The sequence below is a fragment of the Phaseolus vulgaris genome, chromosome 2, assembly GCF_051622355.1.
Source record: "Phaseolus vulgaris cultivar YP4 chromosome 2, ASM5162235v1, whole genome shotgun sequence".
Taxonomy (NCBI): domain Eukaryota; kingdom Viridiplantae; phylum Streptophyta; class Magnoliopsida; order Fabales; family Fabaceae; genus Phaseolus; species Phaseolus vulgaris.
In genome coordinates this window covers 2448387-2475833 of record NC_143499.1, presented here as the reverse complement: position 1 = coordinate 2475833, position 27447 = coordinate 2448387, and the positions used below count along the sequence as shown (strand labels likewise).

The window sequence follows — 27447 nt, the reverse complement described above, 5'->3', positions numbered from 1 at the left end:
TGATAATGAATGTAGAGATAAAATGAAAATAAAAATGGAATGAAAAGAAGATGAAAAAAAATCTACTTATAAGTTATAACTAGTTTCAATGTTTGAGAGCTGAAGTTGGGAGTAGAGGAAATAAGCTACTTAATGTTTAGTCTTACAAAAATTGTGTTCTAGAATCAGGTTATATATATAAATAAGTATTGTAAGAATCAGGTTATATTTATTTTGTAATGACTATAAATTGTTAAAATAAAATGAAATTTTAATATTTTATTATTTAACTTCAATTTTTTTATGAATAAATTAACTATTTAAATTTTGTTTTATGAAAACTATCACATTTTTAAAATAATTTTTCTTTGTCTTCTATCTCGATTTTGAATTAATAGTTCATTTTATTTTTTAAATTTTGAGTCTACCATACAGAAGCTAGTAGACAAAAGAATAATATTTATCAATCTTTTTTTTATTTATTTATGTTGTGTTATTTCAGATGATGTACTGTACATACGAAGATGGAATTGTAGGAACACACTATGTTTGAATCAGTTGCTTTGAGATGAAAGGGAGGTGAGGAAAAACGTGGAAGTTGATATATGAAACTATCTACCACAACAATATTAACAATATTAAGTAAAATTCAATTTTAGAGATAAAAAAGAATTAGTTGCTATATTGATAAAATTAAATATTATTTTATAGATTAAAAAATTATTGGTATTTAAATTAGTTTCTATTATTAATAAATAATTTTTAAATTGATATTTAATTAGATATCAAAGTTTTATATACAAACTTTTGAATCTAAATAATTGGTAGCTAACACTTAGATAACTAATTAAATATCAATTTAGAAACTAATTTAGATACCAATAGTTTTTAGAGTCTCTAAAATAATATCTAATTTAGTTATTATAGAAACTAATAATTTGTTGTCTCTAAAAGTGGTTTCTATAATGATTTTCTAGTAGTGATCACTCACCACTTAAAAAAGAAGCAAAAATACATAACATGTGAAATTACGAAATTGGTCTTGCTTTATCTATGTCAAGTGTGGTTTTTTCAATGTTGGGGGTGGTAGAAGTGGTGTTTGATTTGCATTTGTGGTTGGCTTTGGTAGTCGTCGAGGTGGTATCACGGTGGTTAATGCACGAGGATGAAAATTCGTTATGAGTTATTTTTAGTTATAATTGATATGGAGTAAAGGATAATCGATTATGAATTTTTTTTCCAAGTTAATCAATTATGTTGGTGAACAATCGATTATGAGTGTTTATCTTCGTTGCATTATTCGTTTGTATGATTTTTTTGCATCATTTATTGTTGTGTTGAATGTGGTGGTTTCAAGATTTGTAGATGGATGCATGTGTATTTGTTGGTAGGGTAGAAATATAATGCATAGAAATGGCTTGGAATATAAAATTGAATATTATTTTTTGTATAGGAAAGAAAATGTGGTTGTATGTATGACTATACCATTTTAGATACATTTAAATAATGACCATTTCTTGGAATTATATGCATGTGGATTCAAAATTTAGTGTGAATGATTTGATAATATTGTATTTGTTGAATTTTTGCAAAGAGAAATGTTGGAAAGATTCAACACTAATGAGTCATGAACAACCAAAGTTTTTACTACCAATTTAGAAACTATTTAACAAGAATAGAAACTAATTTAGAAACCATTTTTTTTTTTATTTCTAAAATGGTTTCTAATTTAGTTACTATTGCAACTAATTATTTTGGTATCTAAAAATTGGTTTCTATTTGATGATTTTATTGTAGTGTTTTTAAACCTTTAAACTAAGTATTTTTTTTTAATTTTAATTATTCATAATAGTTTTAGGTTATCTCCTTAACTTTCTTATAAGTTATATTTATTTACACAAAATTTTATGATTAATTAATTATTTTTTTTAATTTTGATGCAATAATAATATAATAAAACAAGTTGAAAAAATATATGATGTGAAAACCATATTGAATATTATTGATTTATTTTATTTAAATAAATTTGATATTCATTAACATAATTTATTGTAATGGAATTATGTTTATATTCTTCATGTGAGATAATTTGTGAGAATTGATTAATGTTGTAAATAAGTATGATTTAAATTAGTATGCAATGTGAGTTCAAAAATTTAATATGATATATGAAGCTAATAAATATTTTATATATTTATATTTAAAGCATTTATCTTCAAAGTCTCTTACTTGAAACTTTGTTTTAATTAGATTTAATGTTAACTCAATCATTAAATAAGAGTATCTTAATATTTTATCTACTTGAATATATTACCAGAAATATAATTTATCTTCACACAACAGAAGAAGAATTAAAAAAAAAAAAATGAGAAAACCCATTGAAAGATGAATAAAGTTCATTGTGGAAAAAAATCTTAGATTTAAAAGTAAAACTTAACATTTTTTTATTAGAGAGTTTTAAGTTGTGCGAGAAAATAAAAATTATGAAACTAATGATTTTAATTTATAAAATAGTATTTAATTTAGTTAATAAAATAATTAATTATTTTTTAAATTAATTATTATTTAAAAAAATTCTTATAGAATGTAGTGTGTTTTTAATATAAAAAATAATAGAAATATTATAACCTTTGATTACCTTATGGAACTTTAGTGCACAATTTTAAACAAAATTGTATAAATATAGAAGAATTGCAAGTTTTTAATTTTTTTTAAATTGTATATTTTATATTTTCTAAATTATTCTAACCATGACTCAACTTATTCAATATGATTGTCCAAATTTAATATGTAAACTATATGAATCTCCTCAGGATATAAAATAATAGTTATTATTAATTAAATTATCAACAATTAAAAATATTATATCAACATAAATTAACTATCACAAAATAAAATGTCTTTATAGATTCAAAATTATTATTCACTACAAATTTTAAGTGTGTAATAGCAAATTAAAATAAAATTATAATATATCTAATGACAAAAAATGTTTTAATATGCTATTAATGATCCAACAAAATGAATGGAGATGAATTAGTTTGAGTTTATTTTTAAAAGATTTCCTTTTTTGTTGAATTCAAACTAACTAATCCAATAAAATTTAGAATAATTCATACTGGATTGGTCAATTGCTTCAATATGTAAAGTTGGATAAATTTAAAACTTAGTAAGTACATATTCTCTTATTTCCAAATTGAATATGTTTCTATGATTAGGTTAATTTCATCAAATAAAATGTCCATACAAAATGCTACTACTACTGTCAATTCTTAAACCTAAATGATCAATAAATTTTAAAGTATTGGTTAAGAATTAGAAATGATGAAAGCTAACCTATAATTCTACAAAATTGAGGTGCAATTACTTTTAAATATAACTTAAAGTTAATGGAATATTTGTTACTCATAAATTTAAATTCTTTATCTTCAACTTCTGAAATCAAACAAATATTTATAGTTGTTTTTCAAAAGATTACGGATCACTTCTATATAAGTTAGAAAATGAAAAACTTTAAATGTAAAATGTGTAGATTATACTCAAATGTATCCAATAGCTATTGTGCTTCAAATATTTCTTCCATATCAAAATCACAATAAATCTAACTGATAAAAATGATTTGACAAACACCATATATGAGACCTTTAAAAAAAAAACATTCTCTGAATTTCTGATTTACAATTTAGTTTTTTGACAAAAAGAAAATAAATGTAGCTACGGCTTTTAATTTGTTTTGAAAAAGAAAGAAAGGAAAAAAAAAAAAACAACATATAAAGATCAATAAAGATCTTACATTTTAAATTGTGTCTAGTTTGGTAGTCTCCTTTCAAAGCCAAGCAAACCGAAGCGGATTATGAATCTCGCTATCTCACATGTCTGCTTTGCATTTCTCTATTTCTCTTGCTATCCATTTATATCCGCAGATAATGACTGAAGAAGAGAAAGAAAAAAAACATTAATAGATATCTAGGAATGACTTGTAATTCATATCTTCCAAATTCTAATTCTAATCAATGGGTTATCATAGCAACTCAACTCAAGACTATCTACGTGCATGTTTGCAAGTCAATGCATGGCCATAAAGGTTACCTCTTTTCTACAATTGTCCATTTGTTTAAGAACAATAATGGACTATATTCTTTCTTTTTTTTTTCAACAAGACAAAGGTGAACTTGTTTGAAACAACAAATTTCATGGCAAATTAAGATGCAACTGTTTTTCATTCTCATAGTATATTCAAGATCTCAATATATAAAAAGTAAGAATGCTGTAATTATTATGTAAGGATTCCAAAAGCAGGCCAAACCTATTGCTGGGATTGGGATGTATCTTGTATTTTATACCAATATGTTTTTCGGCTCACATGTCGACTCCCACAATTCTCCTTTCAAGAATATTAGCTCCTAATCTCTTTCATTAGGTAGAAATCAGCAATCAAAAGGAGGCTAATGCAATTATTCACACAAAAAATAGGCAATCTGATTACAAATGCAAAGGACTTGAATTGAGGGATTGTCAAATTCCTGTAACACCCCCACAGATACCTTAAATTCAGAGCATATAATAGGTTTTCTAGAAACATTTTAATATGCAAACTTTCTTCACCAAAATGTTTTGACCTGACCAATGACAAGTTTAAGGTACTGGCTGCTTTAAAAAAATATTTATATTTTTTATTTACTTTTAATTATAAAATATTATCTTATTTTTACTTTTTAAGTGTTTTAAGTTTTTATAAAAATGGGTTTATTTTTATTGTTACACAAATTTTAAAGAAAAAATAAATAAAAAATTATTTAATTTAAAAATAAAATTAAACTTTGACTGGAATAATTATTCCTTTCATTTTTCATCTGCTTATGTCTCTTGTGATTTTTCATGAGATTTAAAGTCTATGAGTTTGTTTTTTATTTTGTTTGAATCTGTCTCATCCTTCCCCTACTTATCTAGACTCAACAATTTGGCTACTGTTGTAAGTTGTGATAATTGATGAACCAGATCATACGTCTCTCACTTTGACAAGACCTTTCCCCTAACAGACCCTCTGCTTCCTACCACGAGGACTGATTAGCTTTCTCCTGCCACCAAACTAGATTGCCCTCGCAATGAAAAAGCTAGCTAATAATTACAATCGCAAACACAGAAAAGCATAGAAATAATCATTCATAAACACATATCACCAAGTATTTTAAAAAAATCCTACGTGAGCAGGGCTTCATCGAGAGGCATGATAAAATAACAGAAGGGGGGAATACAAAACAAAAATGGAAAACCTATAGTGGACCATGGAAATGAAGAAGAAAAAATACCTAGGCTGAAAATTGTTGGAGGAAAAAGCACAGAGGCGCGGAGCTACAAAATTGGAAATCAACAGGTTGGACCAAGACTCCTACACTCCTCGCTTTCAGACTGTGGCTGGTGAAGGGGAAGTTGGGACTGCTGTGTTTGTTGCTGTGTTTGCTTCTGTTGTGGAGGGAGAAGAAGCTGAGCCTCAAAAGGAATGTTGTGAGGATGAGGATGAGGCTCTGCAACTTGTGGTTGCTGCATGTGATAAGCGTTATCGAAGGATCCCAAAGCCAACGAAGGAGACAACTGATCGGCGGATGCAGCAACTGGGGATATCTGGCTGAACCCACCAGCAGAAGCCGAACCCACATCGAACCCACCACTGAACCGCAGAAACTCCTGCTGCTGTTGATGTTCGTAACTCCTGAACATCTCCTGCTGCTCCCTGGCCGCCACAGCCGCGGCCAACTGCTGGGCCTCCAAGATCTGATGCTGCTGTGGCGACTGGGCTTCGCGAATCACCAGCTGCCCGCCGTGAGTAGCTGCCGTCACGCCCGCCATGTTGCCATACAGCGAACCGGAAAAAAGGTTGTTGGGCTGCTGTTGAAGAATGGGGGCCGGTAAGCCTTGAAAAGCTTGGGGACCGATGTATGTTGCCAGTTCCTTCTTTGCATTGTTGAGTTCCATCTGGATCTGCCGGAGCTTGTGTTGGAGGACGGAGATGAGGCCCACGCAGCCGTAGACGGGGTCCCTGAGACGAGCCTCGGCCTCGTAAGCGAGGGACTTTACGGCGTCGTCTCGCTGCGAGGCGCTGAGTTCATTGAGAAGCTTGGCGACGTTGCTAGCCCCGAAAACCTTGTGCACGTAAGCGAACCTCTGAGGGTTGTCCGGCGGAAAGTACGGCGCGAACACGCACTCCTGCGTGCACTTTCGCCTCAGACACTTGCACGCCGCGCACGGCGAATTCGATGATGATGACATCTTTTCCGATCCCTCTCTCTCCTTTTCTTTCTCTCTTTCTTGTCCCTCACACTCCAAGGCAACTTCTGCGGTTAATTAAATCGTCAAATCATATTATATTAGATCAAATCCCTAATAAAATTTGTACTGCTACTACGGTTTCTCTTTCTTCGAACGAGCGATCTAATTAGTATCTAGCTTTCACAGCCTGCAGAACCTGATTTTTAATTTTCTACAAACAAACAAACACAGAGAGAGAGAAAGAGAGAGTCAAATGGAGATAACAATAATAATAATAATTAAATCTTGATAGCTGTAAATAAATAAATACAAGACATGGAAATTGAGGAATCATAGAGAAAAACAAAACGTATTAATATTCAACGAAGCTTCATGTTCCGATTCGTGATCGCGGATTTATTAAACCATTTCAAACGTGATATTAATAAAGTAATCTAGGTCATTAAAAGCGTCTCCAAATCGTTCCTTTTTTTTTACCATCCATAAAACGAGTCAAAAAAAGATGCAATCCCAAAAAAAATGGTAAACGAAAACGAATAACAATGGGTTAGCAATAAGAAGGACGTCGAAAATCTCGAAACAAGAAACTGAAAAAGAAAAACGAAAGTTGCACCGGTAGATCTGGATATAACGTTGTTTGCGTGGCGGTGAAGTTTGTAGGTAAGTAAGATAAATCGAAGAGACGATGAGATCCATTAGCAACAAGGCTGTGCATATGAAGAGAGAGAGAGAGAACTTACTGTGACCTGTGTTGGTGTGAATAGATCGGCGCAATTCACACGAGGCTGTGGTGTGTTGGTGAGGTTGAGAAAAGAGAGAGAGAGAGTGAGAGAGAGAGAGGCGAAGGAAATAAAAGAGATGTGAAGGATATATAGAAGCGAAGGGTTTGTGTTTGTTTCTTGTTTCTTGAGCACTACTTCCACAAGCGCAAGAGCTTTCAAGACCAGCTACCCTTCCCTTCTTCATAAATCTATCTTACTAAATCCCATTTAGTCCCACCACTATCATTCTTATTTACAGTCACTATCATTATTTTCTTAACTGCCTTCTCTTTTTTAGCATTCTTTATTATTTATTATCTCCCACACCATATATTTCCTAAACATTTTTACACTTTTAATATTTCTTAATGGGGAGGAGTTGGTGGTCTCATCACACACAGACCAACTTAAAATCAACAAACAAAAACCACATTTTCCTGCCTTCATCAAATTCTACATTATTCATGTCATAATATGCTTTTCATTCTTCTTTTTCTACCACCAAATCATTTCTAACTTTTTTTCTGACGCTCATGCTATTTAAAACTTTCATATAAAACCTTAGTTCGCCCAGATCTGTTTCCATCTTCAATTTCTTCCACAATTAATCGTCATGCATGTGTGTCATACATAACATCTTAGATGACAGTGGTGTACTCCTCTATGCATTAAATTCGTAATTCCAAAATGCATGTGAATTGTAAATAAAATTATATGTCACTAAATAGAGCTGCTATTTGTACAACAGTTTTTTCCCGCTCCATCTCCGTCCGCGGTTTTTTCTACACTACTTTAGAACGTGGAATTGACTAATTGATCAATACTGGTTTATGGAACCTTCTTTCTCAAATACTAATTATAATCATATTGCTCTTTTTAAACACTTTAACTGAACTCAACGGGTTACGTGTGCATTAAATAATATTTGCTCATTTGTTACAAAAAAAAAATATTTGAATTTAGAATTAAACCACTTTCTTTTTTTTTTTTAATTTTTGGCAAATATTGGAGCAAGATTACCTCCTAAAAAGATATGACATACTCGTTATAATTTTCAATATATTTAGAAATAAAGTTAAATTATAATATATAATTATTATTTGCAAGTTAGTTTTGTGAGAATAAATTAAATGTAAATTTTGTTTCTAATATATTATTAAAATCTATTCTAATACAATTTATTGAGTGTATTGTAGTATCCGCTATCATATCATTATAAATATATAATCTTATGTATTAGGTATTCATATCCCAACTTAAATAAAAGGAATTTGATAAAAAAAAAATACATCAATTAAATATAAGGTGAAATGATTCTCAACTTACAAGCTATTAGTTTTGTGAGGATAAGTAAAAATTAAAATAACTTTTTAATAAATTCAAATATAAACATTGTATTATACATTGGTTAACAAAAAACAAAATTCTCCTACTTCCATTGACTTTTAAGGGTATGATTTGGAGATTAATTGTGGATCTAAAATTAATGTTTTTTTTATCGAAAATAGGATAGTGTTGTTCGAGATGATCAATCTGAGATGTGGTAATGTGTTAATCTTTTACTTCAAGTTATTTTTTGAGTATAAGTGATATACAGCAACTCCATATGGCTATATTCCAGAGAGTACGTGGATGTTAAGTATTATGTGGAAAATTAAAAGATGTGTTGTTATTTATTGGAAATATAAGATGTTAAAAGAAAATTGAAGTAGTTATGATTATGGAAGTAAAAAAAGAAAAGTGTTAAAAAGGTAAAATGTTAAAGAGGGTGGGAGAGTGGGAGGGAGAAAGTTTGATAATTAAATTGAAGATCAGGCTTTTTGCTGCGAAACGCAATGATGATTGTATTTTTTCTTTATGCAGTGCAGACTGCAGCACACGTCCGTGTACCGTGCGCGTCAACCCTATTGCTATTGTCACCGCTCCCTCCTGTAGCTGGTGTTGTGCAGGAGAGGCAGGGTCATTTCCGTAATCTCCTCCTTCCTTCAAAGCGAAAAGAAAAGAAGTGGAAGCAGGCGTGCACAAGGTACGAGAGGTGACCTGCTATTCCCGGTCAAAGTCCGTACCCAAAAGAAGAGTGATGAGATGAGAGTGGGTCTTATTCCTTTCCCTCCTTTCTTCCTCCCTGACTTCAGCTCCCTCCTACTACTGACTACTGCGCACATGCTGCACAGTCGTTTTGATTGACCCCTTACCAGCTTTTGGTATTTTCACTCATTCATTTACTTTCCTGAAGTGACAAAACCTTAAGCTTCCTCCCCCGCAAATAACTGTTCTGTTCCCACAACGCATTCCCCTCCCATCCCAACTCAGCCGTCACTGCTCAGGTTTTTCTTTTTCTTCTTCTTCTTCTTTTTCTTATAATTATTATTATCAACTCATTTAATATTTCAAATACACTCATACCTCTACGCGTCTACCAATTCCAGTATGTATAACTTTCGCCTACTCCTACTTAGGTCTACGCCCATGTGCCATCTTTCATTTGCATTTCACATAACCCATACATACTCCATTTTATTCTCAACTTTTCATACATACACATATACGTGGATTTTTTAACATGATGGGTTTTTTTTTTTTTTAATCAAAATGGTATCTGATTAAAAAAAAAATTCATATACACAAATCGTCTTAACTTGGCATGAATTCTGCTTTGTCATACTGAAGTCGTGTCAATTTGGCACGATTTCTGCCACGTCATAATGAATCTTTTTATTACCTTAAGTGTAACATGTGTATTAGTTTTTTTTAGAATTTTGCATTTAGGTAAACACTTCAATATTATTTATGTGTCCACTGTTAATTAATATTAATTGACTTTGTTTTTTTTTATAAATGTGTCTTGTATTTTTTACTTGAAATTAACATGATTACATCATCAATAATAATAAAAATAAATACTAATGTATGTTTATAGATTCAACTTTTATGTTGTTGTAGAGTTTAATTTTTTATTTTTTTCATTTAAAAAAATAATAATTTTAAACTAAACATTTTTAATTTATTAATTTTTTGTTTTTATTTTGTAAAAACTCATTTATTTATTCATTAATTATATTTCTAATTATTTTAAACATTAAAAATATTTATTTTTTAATGCATTCAAAATTAAAATTATTAAGAAATAATAATTTATTATTTATTTATTTATTTATTTTTAAAATGGTGCTAGATAGGGAAATAAAAAATAAAAGAGTGCTAGATAGGGAAATAAAAACAAAAGGGTGCTAGATAGGGAAATAAAGATGTAAATGGTGCTAGATAGGGAATTGAGCCATCTGATTAAAAAAAAATTCATATACACAAATCGTCTTAACTTGACATGAATTCTGCTTTGTCATACTGAAGTCGTGTCAATTTGGCACGATTTCTGCCACGTCATAATGAATCTTTATTTTTTTAATTTTATTGTTTATATATTAGGTAGTAAGTTATGTAATGTTAAAAATTAATTTGATACATAATTTTCTAAGAGTGTTAGTTTTAAGGAATAAAAAATTGGATAATTGTGTATGAATCATGTTTGACGGCATTGTAATACAATAACTTGATTATTTGATTAATTAAAAAATGAAGAAAATTGTTATTGAATTTTGAAAATAAATAGATAAATGAAAATTTATTGTATTTGGAAAATAAATAGAGAATTATTGTTGTGAATTTGCAAAATAAAAAGCTTGAGAAGTAATGATTTTACAGAATACGTAAGATTCATTACAAGATATAAAATAAAAATATAAAAGATTCATTATGACGTGACAGAAGTCGTACAAAATTAACACGACTTCAGTATGACAAGACAGAAATCCTGCCTAATTAGAACAATTTGTGCATATAAAGTCATGTCGAATTGACACGACTTGCCTAAATTTGTATTTTTTTTAAAACTACCCCATTTTGGTAAAAAGCAAAAAAAAAAAATAACTCCATGATGTTCATAAACCCATATACTTACATACATACCTAATTATCTATTAATTAACCCACTTTAATAAAATAAGTGTCACAAACTAAATAAACCCAATGCTGTTATAACTAATTACCTTAAAATAACCTAATTAATAATTTTGAAAGGGTTATTTAATTTCAGTTTTACTTCGAAACTTTGTTCTGTTATCGCGATTCATATGAATATCTAATGACGATCAGATTAAAAATGCTTCCTTTTAATCCTCGTATTTACCCTTAAATTTCGAAAGCTTATTTGAAAATTTGAATATAAACACACTCGCAATCACAATATTCATGTATTGATAACAGTCTGATTAAATAAGTTAAAGTCAAAATTAATTAACACAGTATTAATTAATCAAACGTATATATATAATTTTAGAACTCTTCTCACCTCTTGCACTCGAAAATATATACAACACATAATTATAGAGACATGTTATTATATTACTAGAATATATATATATGCTGATAAAAAAATTATTACTAGAATATATAATAATATTATAAAGTAATTCACATTCAACACCATGGAAACTTGCGTGTGTATCTGAATTCAACTTGCATTACTAAATTACAATTTATATTTAATACCTCCACTGGTTCGAACTATGATCGTCGTTTAAGATAACGTATACATAACAAATATTATTTGCATATATTTAAAGAAACTATAACTATGATAAAACATTTTTCTGAAGAAGAAAAAATATGTCATTAACTACTATATGAGAAAATAAAGACGGTATAGCTGAGAGAGGGATGTATCAAAAAATCATAACATTTTTCAGTGAAATCTAAAATATTAATTACGTTTCTGAATTATGATACTAAGACCTTAAATACTAAACAAAATGGGATGGAAGAGTATCTTTGAATCCATTGAAGTTTTCTTAAAAAGTTATAATACTTAAAAAAATTAATAATGGTTATTGTGTACTTGACATGGTGATTAGGGTTGTTTATTGATAAATTATTAGGTGGTCCAAAAAAACATAACGTATTGTAATCACAAACAAATTTTACCTTTATATATTTTATTTTTATTTTTAAACCTACAAGCCAAGCTAGCTGCCTAACGAACATTTTTCTTGTTTAATTACTATTTTTACATTTATGTTTATAATTTTAAATTTTTTACAGTGTAATCTCGATTGCTACAATTCAAACCAACTTTTAGTTATATTTTTTATCAGTAATAAAAAATAAATAAATGAGAACCATTTTAGGAATGGTTCAACTTTTATAAAAAGCAAAACATCTTATCGTATTTCTATCACGAAACATCTACCTGATTATCTCATTACTGAGTTAGTATATTGAATTATGTTGGATTAATTAAAAAAATACGAAAATTAAATCCAAGAAAACAAATATTTTAATGAGTTGGAAATAATAAACTCATATACACTTGTACAAGTATTAAATATGTTTTGAGAGTGGAATTTTGAAAGAAAATAGGATTCGTAATTTTTTTAATGTATATGGTATGATATGATTGCTAAGTTATCTTAACTTTGTGATAAAGGAGCCTTTATTTTCTCTTTAGGTTTCCCAGGCTTGAAGTTTCAATCTTGTGGTTTTACGTCAGAAACTGCGCGATCCCATATATTGGTGAGATCATGCCACGTGCAATTTACTTTATAATATACTCTTATTTACACCTACCCATGTACTAATGTATAATTGTAAATTATACTTATAAATATGTTTAGATCAAATTTTACTAAATTCATTTTAAAAAAATAAAATTAGTTTATGCATAAATAAACTAATATAGTTTTTTTTTAAAAATTTAATTTATAATTTATAAGATTTATTTTTTACTTAACTGGTTAAACATGGCTATAACGTTATATCAGATTTGATCATATATATAAATGAGTGAAGAGTGATTTATGATTATGCATTGAAATTCACGCGTGTGAGAAAATGACATAGTCATCCATATAATTTGAAAACCAGTATGTATTACCTTTCGTTATCTTCCCTCGTAAATCGCAATACATATTCTTCCTAATTGTGTGAATTGTGATCCACTCATTGTTTTGCAATGCTTCTATCATAAGGTTTTCCATCTTCATAGTTGAATTTTCCCTGGTTTCATATTATATATCATTCTCTTCCAAATGAAACTTTATTTACTTATTTTAAGTTAATTACAAAACAATTTAGACATCATTCAATATTTTTCTCAATTTACATGTTATCACTGTTACACAGAAAAATTATAAAATAGAAACCAATTTTAAAAAACTAAAATAATTAATTACAATAGTAATTAAATTAGAGATCATTTTATAAATTTTAAATTAATTTTTATTATTGTTAAATAATTTTTAAATTGGTATCTAATTAATAACCAAGGTTTTTGCTATCAAATTTAGAAACTAAATAACTGGTAGTTAAAATCTTCGTTGCTAATTAGATACCAATTTAAAAATTATTTAACAATAAAAAAAACTAATTTAAAAATTATTTTTTTTAGTTTCTAAAATGGTCTCTAATTTAGTTATTAATGCAACTAATTATTTAGATTTCTAAAAATTGGTTTCTATTTTATGATTTTCTTGTAATGTATGATATTAGGTGAGATATAGTAAATTACACCATAGATGGAGTAGAATATGAAAATAATAATAATACAATGCTTAAATATGTTTTATGCTTAAATATTGTAAAATAAGTAAAATTTTATTTTTGGTTATTATATTACACTAATTGACTATGTTTAAATAAAATGTTAAATAGTCACTTATTTAACACACACTAATGAATATCAGTGTTATAACTATCACCTAAAAAGAATTTAAAAAAAATACACTGTTAAAGTTAAAATTCACATATTCTGTAAGAATTTAAAAAAGTAATTTTAAATCTTATAGGAATAAAAAAACAAATTATATATTTAAAATCAGAATTCTACTAATTTTGTATGTATTTAAATTCATATTTAACATGAAATTTGGAAAAATGTTGAGAATATAACTTTTTCTTCTATCTCGTTTAGCGTATTTTATACTATTGGATAAAGTATTAGATTTATTTTGAAAAATAAGTTGGGATTAATCTTTGGAAGTAGGACTAATAAGATAATAAAAATATATTTTTAACATATTATTTTATTTTTCCAAAGCAATTGTAGTGTTAGGATATTTTTTAAGTCATTTATCAGTATTTTTTAAATCTATAATAAAAAAATTGTATTTTTATAAAAAAAGTAAAATTAAAGTTAAAGCAAGATGTATTATCGATATAAATGCTAGATCGAACATTTTAAATGTAGTTTTCTTAATTATTGATGTAAAACAATAGATGGAAAACCCTTTAAATTTATAGTGATTTATCTGAGTTTAACTTATAATTAGTTCAATTTTTTTTGTTTTCTATGAAAAAAACTACATCAATAGTATAGAACAAACAATAAATCAATATGTCTGTTGATTTAAAGTTATATCAATTAATATTTTTTATTAAATGATTATGTTTTTATATTAACGGTTAATTATAAAGATTTAGGGTTTAAAGTTGTTTTAATAATGTACAACTTTTATAGTCAGGTGTTATTATTTTTCATGGGTGTTTATAATTTAATTATTTTGAAATTTGTGCATTAGTTTATTATAATTATCTTAATTCAAAATATATATTTTTAAAAAAAATTATTTTTGTTGAATAACAACAAAATAATGAATTAATTATGTTAAATTATAATAAATTATGATAAAGCATTTAAATACGATAATTGGAACACCATCAGTTATAATAGTTAATTAATGTTTTATTTTTTAAGATGATTTCTTACCATTTTCAAAATAAGTAGATTTGAAAAACATTTGATTACAAATTGATTGTTTTGGTGAAATTGTTTATTGAAAAGGAGTTAGTTAACAATATATTATGTAACACCTGGTTTTATTATATCTCTGAGGTAGATTTTAGTGTTATATAGTACATAATATATATTTATATATGTATATGTGTGACTTTGTTTTCAAGAATAATAGAGTAATGAAAGTTTTAGATTTAGGTTGAACTATATGGGTATGAAAAAAGTAGGAAAGTTCATAGCATTGTTTGAGGAGAAGGATGAATGAGAGAAGATAACTGAGTTTTAAGTGGGATAGAGGAAGAGATTAGTATGAGTAATGATGCATGGATATTAAGGAAGGGTAAAAAGGGTTAAGAGGAATAGGAATAGGAGGATCCGATTGGCATTGATTCTCAGGGGAGGGGGGCAAAAGGGTAGGAGAATGATGGTGGTGAGTGGCAGTGAGTGTAGGTAGCAGGAGTAGCAGAGCAGAGGCAGAAGGGTTGCAGTGACTCAATGTGTTGGTGTGCAATTGCGTACAGAGTCACTCTTCTCATTAATGTATTCCCTCACCTACAACTTTTTCTTTCCTCTTCATACTTACTAACTTCAATCTTTGTCTTTCCTCTCTCTTTTCTGTTCCAAAACAAAACCTATTCAATCTCACTCTAACCACACTACTTCATTCAAAGGAATTATTATGCATGAGATTACCAGGTTGGACTCCAACTATACATCACTTTCTAATATCTTCATAAAATATTTATCAAAAATTTATATGTGTGATAAGTTAATCATTTCTTTTTATATTTTTCAAAAACACTTATACAGTGTGCTTAAATAAATGTATAAGAAAATGAGTATGTTACCATTCGTTACTCTCATTATAACTATTTTTTTTTTCTTCGAGTGTAATTATCATGTAAAGTTGTTTTATACTGTTAATCAATTAAAAAAAATATTGATACAACTTTTACTGTAAAAAGTCATCATTAGTGTTTTCTCTGCATGCGAGTTAAATTAAATTTGAATAAATTAGTATTAAGATATAGATTAAGAAAATAATATGGTTTTATGAAAAAAAATTCTTTACATATTTTATACTAAATTGAATAAATTTTTCTACTTCTGAAATTAATCAAATTTAAGCAACTTTAAATAAATTTTTTTGTTGGATAAAAGCTATATATTGATTTTTAGTACTTACTTTCAATATAAAAACTTTTAAATGTAAATTATTTGTTTTTAAACTAGTCTAGAAAGCAGTAGTCTATTTGAAAACATACTAAGAAAAACAAAACAGACATTAAAGAAAGAGAATAGAAAAGGAAGTGGTATTAATTAAGCAACTGTAGTAAATGAGAGAAAAAACATGGTTAAAGGAGATGTCAGTTTCAACTTTTAAAAGTCAGAGTACGGTTGAATGAGGTGTATGTATTAATTGGTGTAAACTAATCTAAGTTGATACATATCTAAAGGACTAGAGATACATACACACAGCAACAAAGAACAAAGTGTATGTATTTGAAAAAATGAATGATTGAAGAAGTAAAATGAGAGAGAGGAGATTTAATTGCATGAAAAATGAGGAGGTGACCCTGCAGCAACATTCACTCACAGCACTGGGTTTTGTCTCATATGGGTGGAATGGAAGTGAATTATTATTATTATTGTTTTGCAAAGGTCCAAAGTTGAATTCTCCTACTACTCCTTGTTCCTTTGTCATATTTGCTTTTTGCTAATGCTTTTTGTCGCTGTTGACTTAGAAATTGGAGAAGCTAAGCTAAACTGGGGAGGGGTGAGTCCATCACGTGCATGGATTTGACATGATGGAATGAATACCAAGGAAACTTTATTGTCATTATTATTACTATTAAATGGATGACATGAATATTCTGATGCCATCAATAACGTCCCCTGGTCTGCTCTGTTGTGTTGTCTGATTTTACTACCTTTTTGTCCTCTCACCCAACAAATGCCCCCACTCATTCTCATCCACACCCTCTTCTCTTCTTCTTACATTTTTTTTTACCTACTTTCACTTTCACACAATCAACTTTTATTAATTTCAATCTTCTCCCCCAAATAGCCTATCTAATTCTAACTTTATTTTTAATCATTTAATAATTCTAGGAGACAAAGCTACTAACATTATATAATCATACATACCATGGACTTACAATGGGAAAAGAGGATTTGGGAACCAGTTCAAATAACAAGGTTAAGCTCACTTTATTAATAAACAGTGGTGAATTTATGATCTTACTATTACTATGATAAGAAAATTCCTACAGTGTCAGAACATATAAAACGCCATCTTAGACTTAGTCAAAACTTATTTGTCAAACATGTCCTTATAATGTGGTGAGTTAGGGGAACAGGTTCACTCATAATGTATGCGACTAAGATAGAAAGGTTAACAAAATGCGTGCAGTTTTTTATTCCGGCGTGACGGGGTGGTGGCGAGGTGAGGGAATGGAGGTGGTCGGAGTGAGAGTGGTGTGGGATGGGGCCAAATGAGTCTTTGCATGTGGTGATGGAAAACGAAGAACATTGCAGGGGAGGGGAAGCCATTCATGAATGATGTGTGGAAGGACCACTATTATTGAATTTTATGAAACTTTAATGAGAAACACATGCTGCACTTATTTTTGGCTTTTTCAATATTTTTTTGGAAGAACCATCATCTCCATCAAATTTCAACACTAGATTAAGAGAGAGAAGACAACAACAGAAACAAAATCCAATGTTTTTAAAGTCTATAATTATTATGTCCGATATTGGTAGTATTTAAATATATTAAGTAATTGGTTCTTTTATTGTTTATTTACTATTTAATCATTTTGCATATACAATTTAAAAACAGGGTAAAATATGTATTAGATTTCTTCCAATAGAAAAATTTAGGATATTTTCAATTCCAATATTTTAAAGAAATAATATGGTTTACTATGAAAAAAACCCATATGTTTATGTAGAAATATTATAGGGAGTAAAAAACAGTTTTTCTTTTATTGAACTAAAGATAAACTTGAGATAGGACCAAAAGCAAATTTTTGTCATAGGAACTAAAAAAAATGATTTCATTTTATATGAATTTTGTTTTTTTTGGTTATTAAAAGTAAGGAATGGTTTCCAGCAAGAAAAATAGAAAACACCGCATAATGTGGGAAGCTGAAAATGAAGCATGAGTTATTTGGGTTGAAAACGAAAGCAGGTTGAAGTTGAAAAACAGAAAAGGTATTATTAGGCTATTAGAGTAAAAAGCGCAATCGTGTTTGAAGAGGGTAGGTTTTCACAGTCATTGTCAACATGATTTCACCCTTCAAAAGTGTAAAAAGGTACAAATTAATACACACACACTAGAATGAGATGGCTAAGCAGAAAGCGATGAGTGTGAATTGTTATTATTGCACAATCCAAAGAAAGTAGACAAGTTACGTAAGTTTTTTTTTTACAGTATTTTGTTGGTTAAAAAGGAAAAACTAGTGTGTCTCACTCTTTAGATATTCATAAACAAAAGGTCATTATTGCTCTGCAAGCAAAACATTTTGGAGTTTTCGCATGGCACGCACGGTAGCGTGTGCGGCGGGTGGTACGAAACAAAAAGCATTAGCATTTGAGTTCAGGATTCTACTTTTTTTAATACATAAACTGTAGTTCTTACACAAATCTAAGCGTTCAAACTCAAACCAACAATGGATAAAACTACCCGTAAGGTAAACTACAAGCTGCTTCATGTTCAATTGAGGCCCAGTTTCAAGGCCCAATTATATGGCCCGGGAAGCCTCATAGTCTTAAGTCCAAAATATATTGAAACATATAATATGATGGTTTTAAAAAAGTAAAATACATATATAATATATATAATAAAAGATAAATTTATAATTAAATTATATGAAAAAAATATTAAAATAATACTATTGTTAACTGTAAGGGAAATGTAGAAAAAAATAGTATATGATAATATATATATTATTATTTTAAATAATGAAATGGTGTGCATAATGTGATTATGGGTATTAATGTTGTTATTATGACGACTCAGCAATGATATAGGAAGGGTTGCACATCTGGCAGCACCAGAAGCAGCACCGGATTTGGCGTTGTAAAAGCGCGTAATGTTGTTGTGTGCAGAAGCATGGAACACAACAAAAAACACATGATGGAGATAATTAAGAGAGGAACACCATTCCGTCTAATTTCTCATTTCTCTTCCCTTCTTTGAAATTCCATTGCATGTCTGCGCAGCAATTGCTAACAATGGCGATCACGTGCCCACAATGAAGCGTTCTAGATTATTGCAACCATCGACATGCGCTGGTTCCCCACCATCATCTTCTCTCATTCTAATTCATCCTCTTCACCATCACCGTCACCATCGTCGTCGTCAACGCCGACGTCTTCTTTGGCCACTCTCAAATCTTCCGCTTCCACGTCATCATCCGTGTCCCACACCGGCAGGAACACCCGCTCCGCCTAGTTCTTTGGCGGCACCAGAAGGTCGACGCGCTCCAGGAAGCTGAGCCATGTGGCGGACATAGACGCTGTCGTCATCACCCCCTTGTCTCGCTCCACCAGCACCTTCGATCGTTCCTCTACCTCTTCCGCTGAACCTCAGCCGTTACCCTTGCCCAGAGCCATCGACTCCCGTTTACCCTCTCCCAAAGATGCCGCCGACAAACCCAACACCGTCGTCGATTTTACCCTCCCCGCTGGTTTTCAAATGCGCAGGTAATTCAAATCCTTGGCTCAACTTCAGAACTCGTTGTTTCCGTTTCCTTACGTACTGTATAGCATTTTAATTTAAATTCTTAATTGTGCTTTGTTATATTTTAATGTCATTAATTAGAGTTTGAAATCTGGAAAAAAATATTTAATAGAACTTAATTGGATCTACACAGATATATCTGGATAAGATTATAATGGTTCAGGATTATAATAGTGCATGTCGAATGTGATAATTTGTTTGCAATGTTCTTGTCTTTCTTCTTTGTTTTAAGCAAAAATGTGTAGTTTTAAATTAGGGATTAGTAATATAATTTGTGTTCTGACATAGGGATTTGTGGTGTGTACAGCGTATTCGCGAGGCAAGAGAATAGAAATAATACGGAGCACGTGGAGACAAGGTCACCAGGGGTGGTGCCTCAGCAAGACACGAGCGGTTGTGCAAGTACAAGAGCCCAAGGAAATAACTTCTGGTTGAGTGTCCCTGCAAGAAGTGCTCCAACGAGTCCTTTTGCCAGTCCCAGAATCATCCCAAACACTACCAAAACCGATGATTTTGTCCCGTACTATTATGTGTCACCCAAAGCCAACCAGTTCTGGTCAGCACCAGAGATGCCAACATCCGACCCTTCAGCTGGGCACCCACCTCCTGCTTTCTTTGATTTATCAGCACTGCGCACTGATACCATCCTTTCTCCCCATCAAAGCCCACCGGGAAAAAGCCCCACCCAACACCCCAAAAGCCCCAATGCCCATTCTTCTTTTTCTTCTCCATCCATACCCCCCAAGTTATCCCTTGACATCTCAATGGCACGTCGGGAAATCACTCCTCCTCAATTTGTCCACCCCTTACCTTTGCCTCCTTGGGCTGGGCCTGTGGCTCCCTTGCTTTCACCATCTGCTACCTTTTCCCCTCCTGTTGCTAAATCAGAATCCTTGCCAATGAAAAACCAGTGGCAAAAGGGGAAACTTATTGGCCGAGGTACTTTTGGATCTGTTTATGTTGCCACCAATAGGTATGTACTACCGCTACACGCATGTTTATGTTTCGGAAGCATTCATTATTTTAACCTCTTCCATTCTCTCTTTCTTACAAGCTCGTCTTAAAAACATTTTTGTTCCTCGCAGAAAAACTGGAGCATTGTGTGCAATGAAGGAAGCAGAAGTCTTTTCCGATTATCCAAAATCTGCAGAGTGTATAAGGCAGTTAGAGCAGGTTGCTAACCTCTTTAGTTATTTGTTAACTGTATGTGCTGTACGAATTTTGTGATTGTACAATACACTATCTGCCGATGTTGTCCTTTGTGATTAAGATTATCCGACTTTAGTTATCTGTAATGTTTTACTTATCCAAAACTATTTTCTTTTTTATATTTCACTTTATATATTCTCATTACAAATTTTCACGCTTTTTTTCAGGAAATTAAAGTTCTTAGCCAACTGAAACATCCAAACATTGTGCAGTATTTTGGTAGCGAAATAGTAAGGAGTTCTTATTCATGATTAGTTGTCCAAGATTAATGATTACTTCTAGAACTGCCCGCAAAAACTTCTGACATATTTGGGTTGTGTTCTGACTAGGTAGAAGACAGGTTTTATATCTATTTGGAATATGTACATCCTGGTTCAATGAATAAATACGTTCGTGAACATTGTGGTGCAATAACCGAATGTGTTGTTCGGAGTTTCACGCGCCATATTCTTTCGGGGTTGGCTTACTTGCATAGCAAAAAAACAATTCATAGGTACTGGTCACATGCTTGACGTGTTGCATAGCATGAGATTTGTCCAACTAGTGTATCAAATCGATATGAAATATTTGCATAAATACTATAATTTTCTTTTCAGAAACTCCTGATTTAGTTTGCATTTGGAAGATCTGATGATGTATTTTTTTCTTTTGTAGGGACATCAAAGGGGCTAACTTGCTTGTTGATTCTGCTGGTGTTGTTAAGCTTGCTGACTTTGGGATGGCCAAACATGTAAGTTGTCTGAGTTTTTTACGAAGTACAGTTATGTTTTATTTGGAAATTTACTCGTTGGTTTCACCAGCACCATTGCGGCTAGTAGTCCTTTTGGTGCCCCTTATAATAATACTTTTGGGATTTCTGTGTCCACAGCTAACTGGACACGTTGCAGAACTTTCTTTGAAGGGAAGTCCATATTGGATGGCTCCAGAGGTATATTCTAACTAAATGTTACTCCGTAGCGTCTCGGTTGTTCTCTATTGATACTCGTTCCTTGTGCAGCTTATGCAAGCAGTTGTGCAAAAAGGGAATAGCACTGAAGTAGCTTTTGCTGTTGATATTTGGAGTTTGGGTTGTACAATTATTGAAATGTTTACGGGAAAGCCTCCTTGGAGTGAGTACGAAGGAGTAAGCATCTACAGAAATTTTCTTCTCGTTTTGTTATCAATTTGTTGTTCAGAACAATACCCACAAGGTGTAGTATATATATTAGAATTCTCTTTTTAACATTCTTTTTTTAACACACTTTTCTATCCTATTAGTTAAAATTTGCGTAGATTCCCCTAGTTTAGAAATAGGTGCACTGCTATATATCTTAGAAATAATATCCACATATTTAATGAGGCGTACATGATTCTCAACAAATACAAATGACTGTAACAAAAAGGGTTTAGAGAATTGACATACTGATATCATTTCTCATCTGGTTGATGAAAGTACCGAAATATTCATTATAAAATAATCTTTATTGGTTAAGAAACAACAATGATAAATTCATATAAGCATGGTTATATGATCTGAAGTAAGATGCTGAAGTTTGCTCATGGACAATGTATATTTAATTGATAAACTCAGGTTTAACAATCAGGTTAAAGCACCTTGATGCAACTTCTTTTCTGCGCAGCCTGTGGATTTGTCAAGAGATGCTGTATCTATACATGTTTTCTTCATTTATTAACTAGGCTTGAAGTTCTCATTTACTTATGCAGGCCGCAGCTATGTTTAAGGTTATGAAAGATACACCTCCTATACCAGAAACATTGTCAGCTGAAGGTAAAGATTTCTTGAGGCTTTGCTTTATAAGAAATCCAGCCGAGCGACCAAGTGCTTCAATGTTATTAGATCATAGATTTCTGAAAAACTTATGACAACCAGATGTTTCGTGTTCCACGCATCTGTATAATGGAACACCCTTTATGGTAATATAAATGTGTCCCCTTTGCTTTTATCAAACCAAGGTGTTTGGTGTTAAATTTATCAATTGTTGACTTGGCAGGATATCCATAGTCCCCGAGAGCTATCTGACAATAGATTTCATCACATTTCCATTTCCAGTGCACATATTGCTGAGGGGAAATAGCCACTGCGAGGTGAGGATTTCCCATTATTATTTTCTTGCCATTATTCCTTTTCTCTGCTGGGGAATTGAGATGGGATACGTTACAGTGGCATCTCAGTGCCCTACTCGCTCTACTGTTGAAGTGCCTGCAACACTTTCGATGAGATTTCTGTGTCGGTGTCAAATAAGGCTATTGGAAAATAATGACTTGTGCTGGGAGAAGTACGTTCTCATACATTATGCCAATGACGTGAGTTCATCTGGACTTGTTTAAGGTGATCTTCCACCTGCAGATGTTGCAGGTTCTTTCCAGGGATTGTCACTGATGCCCCCTGTAAGTAACAAGCTTGTTCAGTGTTTCACCATGGAGTTAACAGCATGAGACTCTAGAAGCAAATTTTGTATAATATTAGTGATCCAGAAAGCGACACAGTCCTGTAAATTTTAACAGTAACAGCAATGAATTTTTACATTAAATTGGATCATTTATTCATTACATACTGATCAAATAACACCATTATATTTTGTTTTTGAACAAAAAGAATGTATAATAAAGGAGGTGAAAGGTAGCTCCATATGGCATCTACTTTTGGATGAATTAGTAGCACTTGTTTCCAAAACTACTTTCATTCCAGGAATCCATCTTTTTTTTTTTACTTTTGAATTTTTTTAAATGGTCTTGCTATTACATAGTATTACTCATATTTACTGTTTATAATGATTTAATTTCACTAAATTAGTCCGACAAATAACTCCGTGTTACATTTTTTGACATTCAATTTTTTCTTTATAGACTTTTTTTTATACATTTGTTGTTGAGGTACTTGATGATACATCTGTCAAACTAGTCGATCTAACTTTGTCTGACAAGTTAAAAGCAACGTGCATTTTTTTCAAAATTTTACAGATTATAATTTATTTGCAACGTCAAATTAATCCAATTTTTGTTTAAAATTACAAAAATTGAAGATAATTAAAGTGTGGGTGAACTAGGAGTCAGCCTACTAATTTTAAGTAAAGTAAATAAAATTAAATTGCAATAAATAAAAACACTCATGTCATGGATTTTTTTGTTGAATTGACGAAGCTTCACGTCCAATTTCTTCATATAGAATCAATTGTCACAAACCCTGATTCATAAAACAATCTCTTTTTCTAAACATTTTACATGTATTTTAAACCAAAATAATAAACAATTTAAACTCTTTTAAACAAAGCTTTTAGTTTTAAGCTATATGGATAAAAGAATACAATTGAGAGAAAAATATCTAATTAAAAGTGTTTGATCATATTCTTCAATATTAGTTATTATTAAATTTCGTAAATTTGTTTAAAAAAACAAAACTGCCTACGTATATATTTATTTTATAATCTATTAGTGAAGCACAGATGTTATTTAACCAATATTTCTACATATTGTATGATAGTGAAAAACAGTGAATACAATCAAACAAATGTAACTATTGTAATAATTATTAAAATAAAATAATGGTTAAGACTAAGTATTTAGAAAATAACGATTAGTAGTGATATATTTTAAATGATATCTAAATATTTTATTATAAAAATAAAAAAAGTATATAAATAGAAAAGTAAGTTATTTAGGTTTTTATTTTTAAATGAAATACTAATTTTCTAAACTTTCTCTTCTTCTTTCATTTGCTTTCTCTCTAATTTTATAAACACATTTTTCATCAAACGGTCACCGGAGTTTCTCATTTGACTCTTGACAACAAATACTACAACACTAGCCGATCAAAATCTTAGTTAGAGTAAATTTTTTTTTTTTTTTTTTTGAGTTAGTTTTGAACTTTTTAGGTTTGTTTTTGGTAGATGTTTTGCATGTGGTGTTTTTAGCTTTAGGATTAGTTCATGTTGGTTCAGAGTTCCATTGATATAGTTAAATCTTTGATTAGAATTTTGTGGTGCAGGTTAAGTTACCATTGAGCTTTGTAGGATTGAAGCTCTTTGTGAGCATATCTACTTCTTCCCAGGTAAGGGAAGCTAGTTTAAATTTTCAATAGAATCTTAGGTTAGAAGATCTGAATGTGTGGTGACGTGATCACCAATTCCAATTTTTTTGCATGATTGTTTGTTTTTTATTGAAGTAGCTATTGATTGAAATTTTAAACCGTGAAATGGTTAATTTTGAATATTATATATATGGTATTACAAATTTACAAATTAGCTTTCTCGAGGTTTGGTGGGACCCGACTTTGTATACTGAGATGACTGATCTTTTTGTGAAGTGCTTGATGTGGCCTTAGTCATTTGTTGGTTGCTTTGGTTTGTATCAATGTACAAGTCTTAACTTGATATGGTGTCGAGCTATTACTCGGTCCAGTTTATTGAAGGGCACGTACAACTCTTAACTTGACATGAAGAAAAACCATGTACAAGTCTTAACTTAACACGAAGAAAAACCATGTACAAGTCTTAACTTGATGTGGTGCCGAGCTATTACTCGGTTTAGTTTATTGAAGGTCACGTATAGGTCTTAACTTGACGTGAAGAAAAATCATGTACAAGTCTTAACTTGATGTGGTGTCGAGTTATTACTCGGTCCAGTTTATTGAGGTCACCTATATGTCTTAATTTGACATGAAGAAAAATCATGTACAAGTCTTAACTTGATGTGGTGCCAAATTAATTTTTAATTTAACACGATGTGGATCATTAATTTGATGCATTGCAGATGAAAGGTTGAAAGGTGGAATGTGTACGAGCATGAAATGATAACTGACAGATTAAATTCAACCAATCAGTGGTGGACATGTGGAAAGAGAACAATTTAATGCTTGAGAAAATGTGTGGCATAAGTAATGATGGGAGTGCAAGTTTCAATAAAATGCACGAGGACACAAGCCCAGATGATAGGTTAGAGATCGATCAAGCAATACCAATAAACTTATTAGTCTCATTAGCTTATACGTGAGGTTAGGGAGTTGTGAGGCATGAGTCAAACCTATTCATTTGGTGAAACGATCTTAATCTTTAGAATTGATGATTATGAAATTATTAGCGCCAATAGTTTATGCTTGTGATTAGGAGGCTCAACTACATGTTCTAGTTATGATACATCTTTCTTGACTAACACAATTGTCATGGTACATATCCATAAGTAATAATTATTAAATAACATATAAATATTAATTAATAACCATTCACATAAACAAATAAAAAAAACACAAATAAAAAATATTTATTCATTCACTACACGATGGATGATACGCTAAATTTTGAGGCTTTTTCACATAACAGTTGCTAATACTAATGACTTGTATGAGAACAAGTCTTTGAGACTTTTCCATGGTTTCTCACTCGACCATCACATTAAAAGGTCTTCCAGTTCAATTGGAAATTGAACTTCTTTGATCCAGAATTGAGGGGGCAGTAAATGAGATAGAAATCCAAATCCTCTAGTCAAAGACGGTTATGTTAATAGATTATTGAAATGAAAACTAATGTTTTGACAAAAAAAAATATATTAAATATTAATAAAAAAAATTTAAGGACCCAATTAAAAGTCTAAATGAATGAAATATTGTTGAAAAAAAGTCAATATTTTAATAAAAAAACTTAAATATTAAAACAAACTTTTTCAATAACCCACAAACAGTTTATAACGGTCGCATTTAACTAATGACGTTAACGTTTATATTTTCATTAAAAAAACTAATATGTTAACTAAAGGGAGTTACGTCCTACACCCGATAATGTTCACGTAAAATGATAAAGATGTCTAAGACGAGAGAGTGAATACAAATATATTTAGGATTTTCTTTCTGGATTCGATTTTAGATTTGAATTTTTAAACATTTTTCTGATTTTCAGAATTTTTTTCTAAAATGCATTTCTGTATTTTATCTTTTAGAATTAATTTTTTAGAATGTATTTTTTTATTCCAAAATTACTTTTCTGTAATGAGATTTTGATTTCAGATTTTATTTCGAAAAAAAAAATTCTAAAAAAATTCTTCAATGATCAATCACTAAAGTATCCACACTCTGGTAGTTGAAATAAAATCTTCAATTAAGAGAGGGATAAACATTTTGTGAAAACAGGAGGTGTCATACACACGAACACAGACATTATTAAGACACAAAAATATAGATACGGAACACAAATTTATATATTATATAATTATGAATTATATAAATTAATAATAAATATTTATGTGCGCAAGTTATGTTTCAGGTTATTTTATTTTGTGAAGTAGAAAAATGTTTTGTCAGGATTCAAAATGATTTGTTTCTTATTTTTATAATCTTTAATAATAATTTATACAATAAATTTAAGTTTTTAAAAAATTAATATATTTTTCATATTTAAAATTGTGTTAGAACCGTATTATAATTGTAAGAAATTCAACAAATATTTTTTGAGTTAGACATTTTTACAGATACGTGTTCTACAAGTGTCATACGAATGTCGGTGTGTGATATGAGTATCCGACACCGACACATCATTTAAAATAAGAGTATGAAATTCATAGGGTGTTAATGTTGAAAGAAAAAGGAGTAACAAAGCGTGAGTGTGACAATGGATTTGGGCCTGGGCATCTCATTTGATTCTTTCGTCTTTTGTAACGGCGTGACTTGGTGACCACTAGGATCATTCACGTGCAATTATTTATTTCAC

General features: G+C 30.4%; 2 protein-coding genes across 2 annotated transcripts; one reads left to right on the top strand and one right to left on the bottom strand.

Moving 5' to 3' along the window:
- Window positions 1-3615: 3615 nt before the first annotated feature.
- On the bottom strand, window positions 3616-7254 carry LOC137810135 (protein ASYMMETRIC LEAVES 2). Its single transcript, XM_068611271.2, has 3 exons — window positions 6987-7254; window positions 5289-6457; window positions 3616-3909 (listed from the first exon to the last, which is right to left on the bottom strand). Exon 2 carries the CDS (start codon window positions 6244-6246, stop codon window positions 5347-5349), a length of 900 nt encoding a protein of 299 aa, XP_068467372.1. The 5' UTR covers window positions 6247-6457; window positions 6987-7254; the 3' UTR covers window positions 3616-3909; window positions 5289-5346.
- An 11700-nt stretch (window positions 7255-18954) lies between these two features.
- MAPKKK5 (mitogen-activated protein kinase kinase kinase 5) lies at window positions 18955-22756 on the top strand. The gene is given in 9 exon segments (XM_090298062.1): window positions 18955-19506; window positions 19851-20516; window positions 20629-20716; window positions 20920-20982; window positions 21082-21245; window positions 21407-21482; window positions 21621-21680; window positions 21750-21875; window positions 22457-22756. Coding segments are annotated over 9 exon segments (1821 nt in total). The 5' UTR covers window positions 18955-19087; the 3' UTR covers window positions 22616-22756.
- Window positions 22757-27447: the final 4691 nt, after the last annotated feature.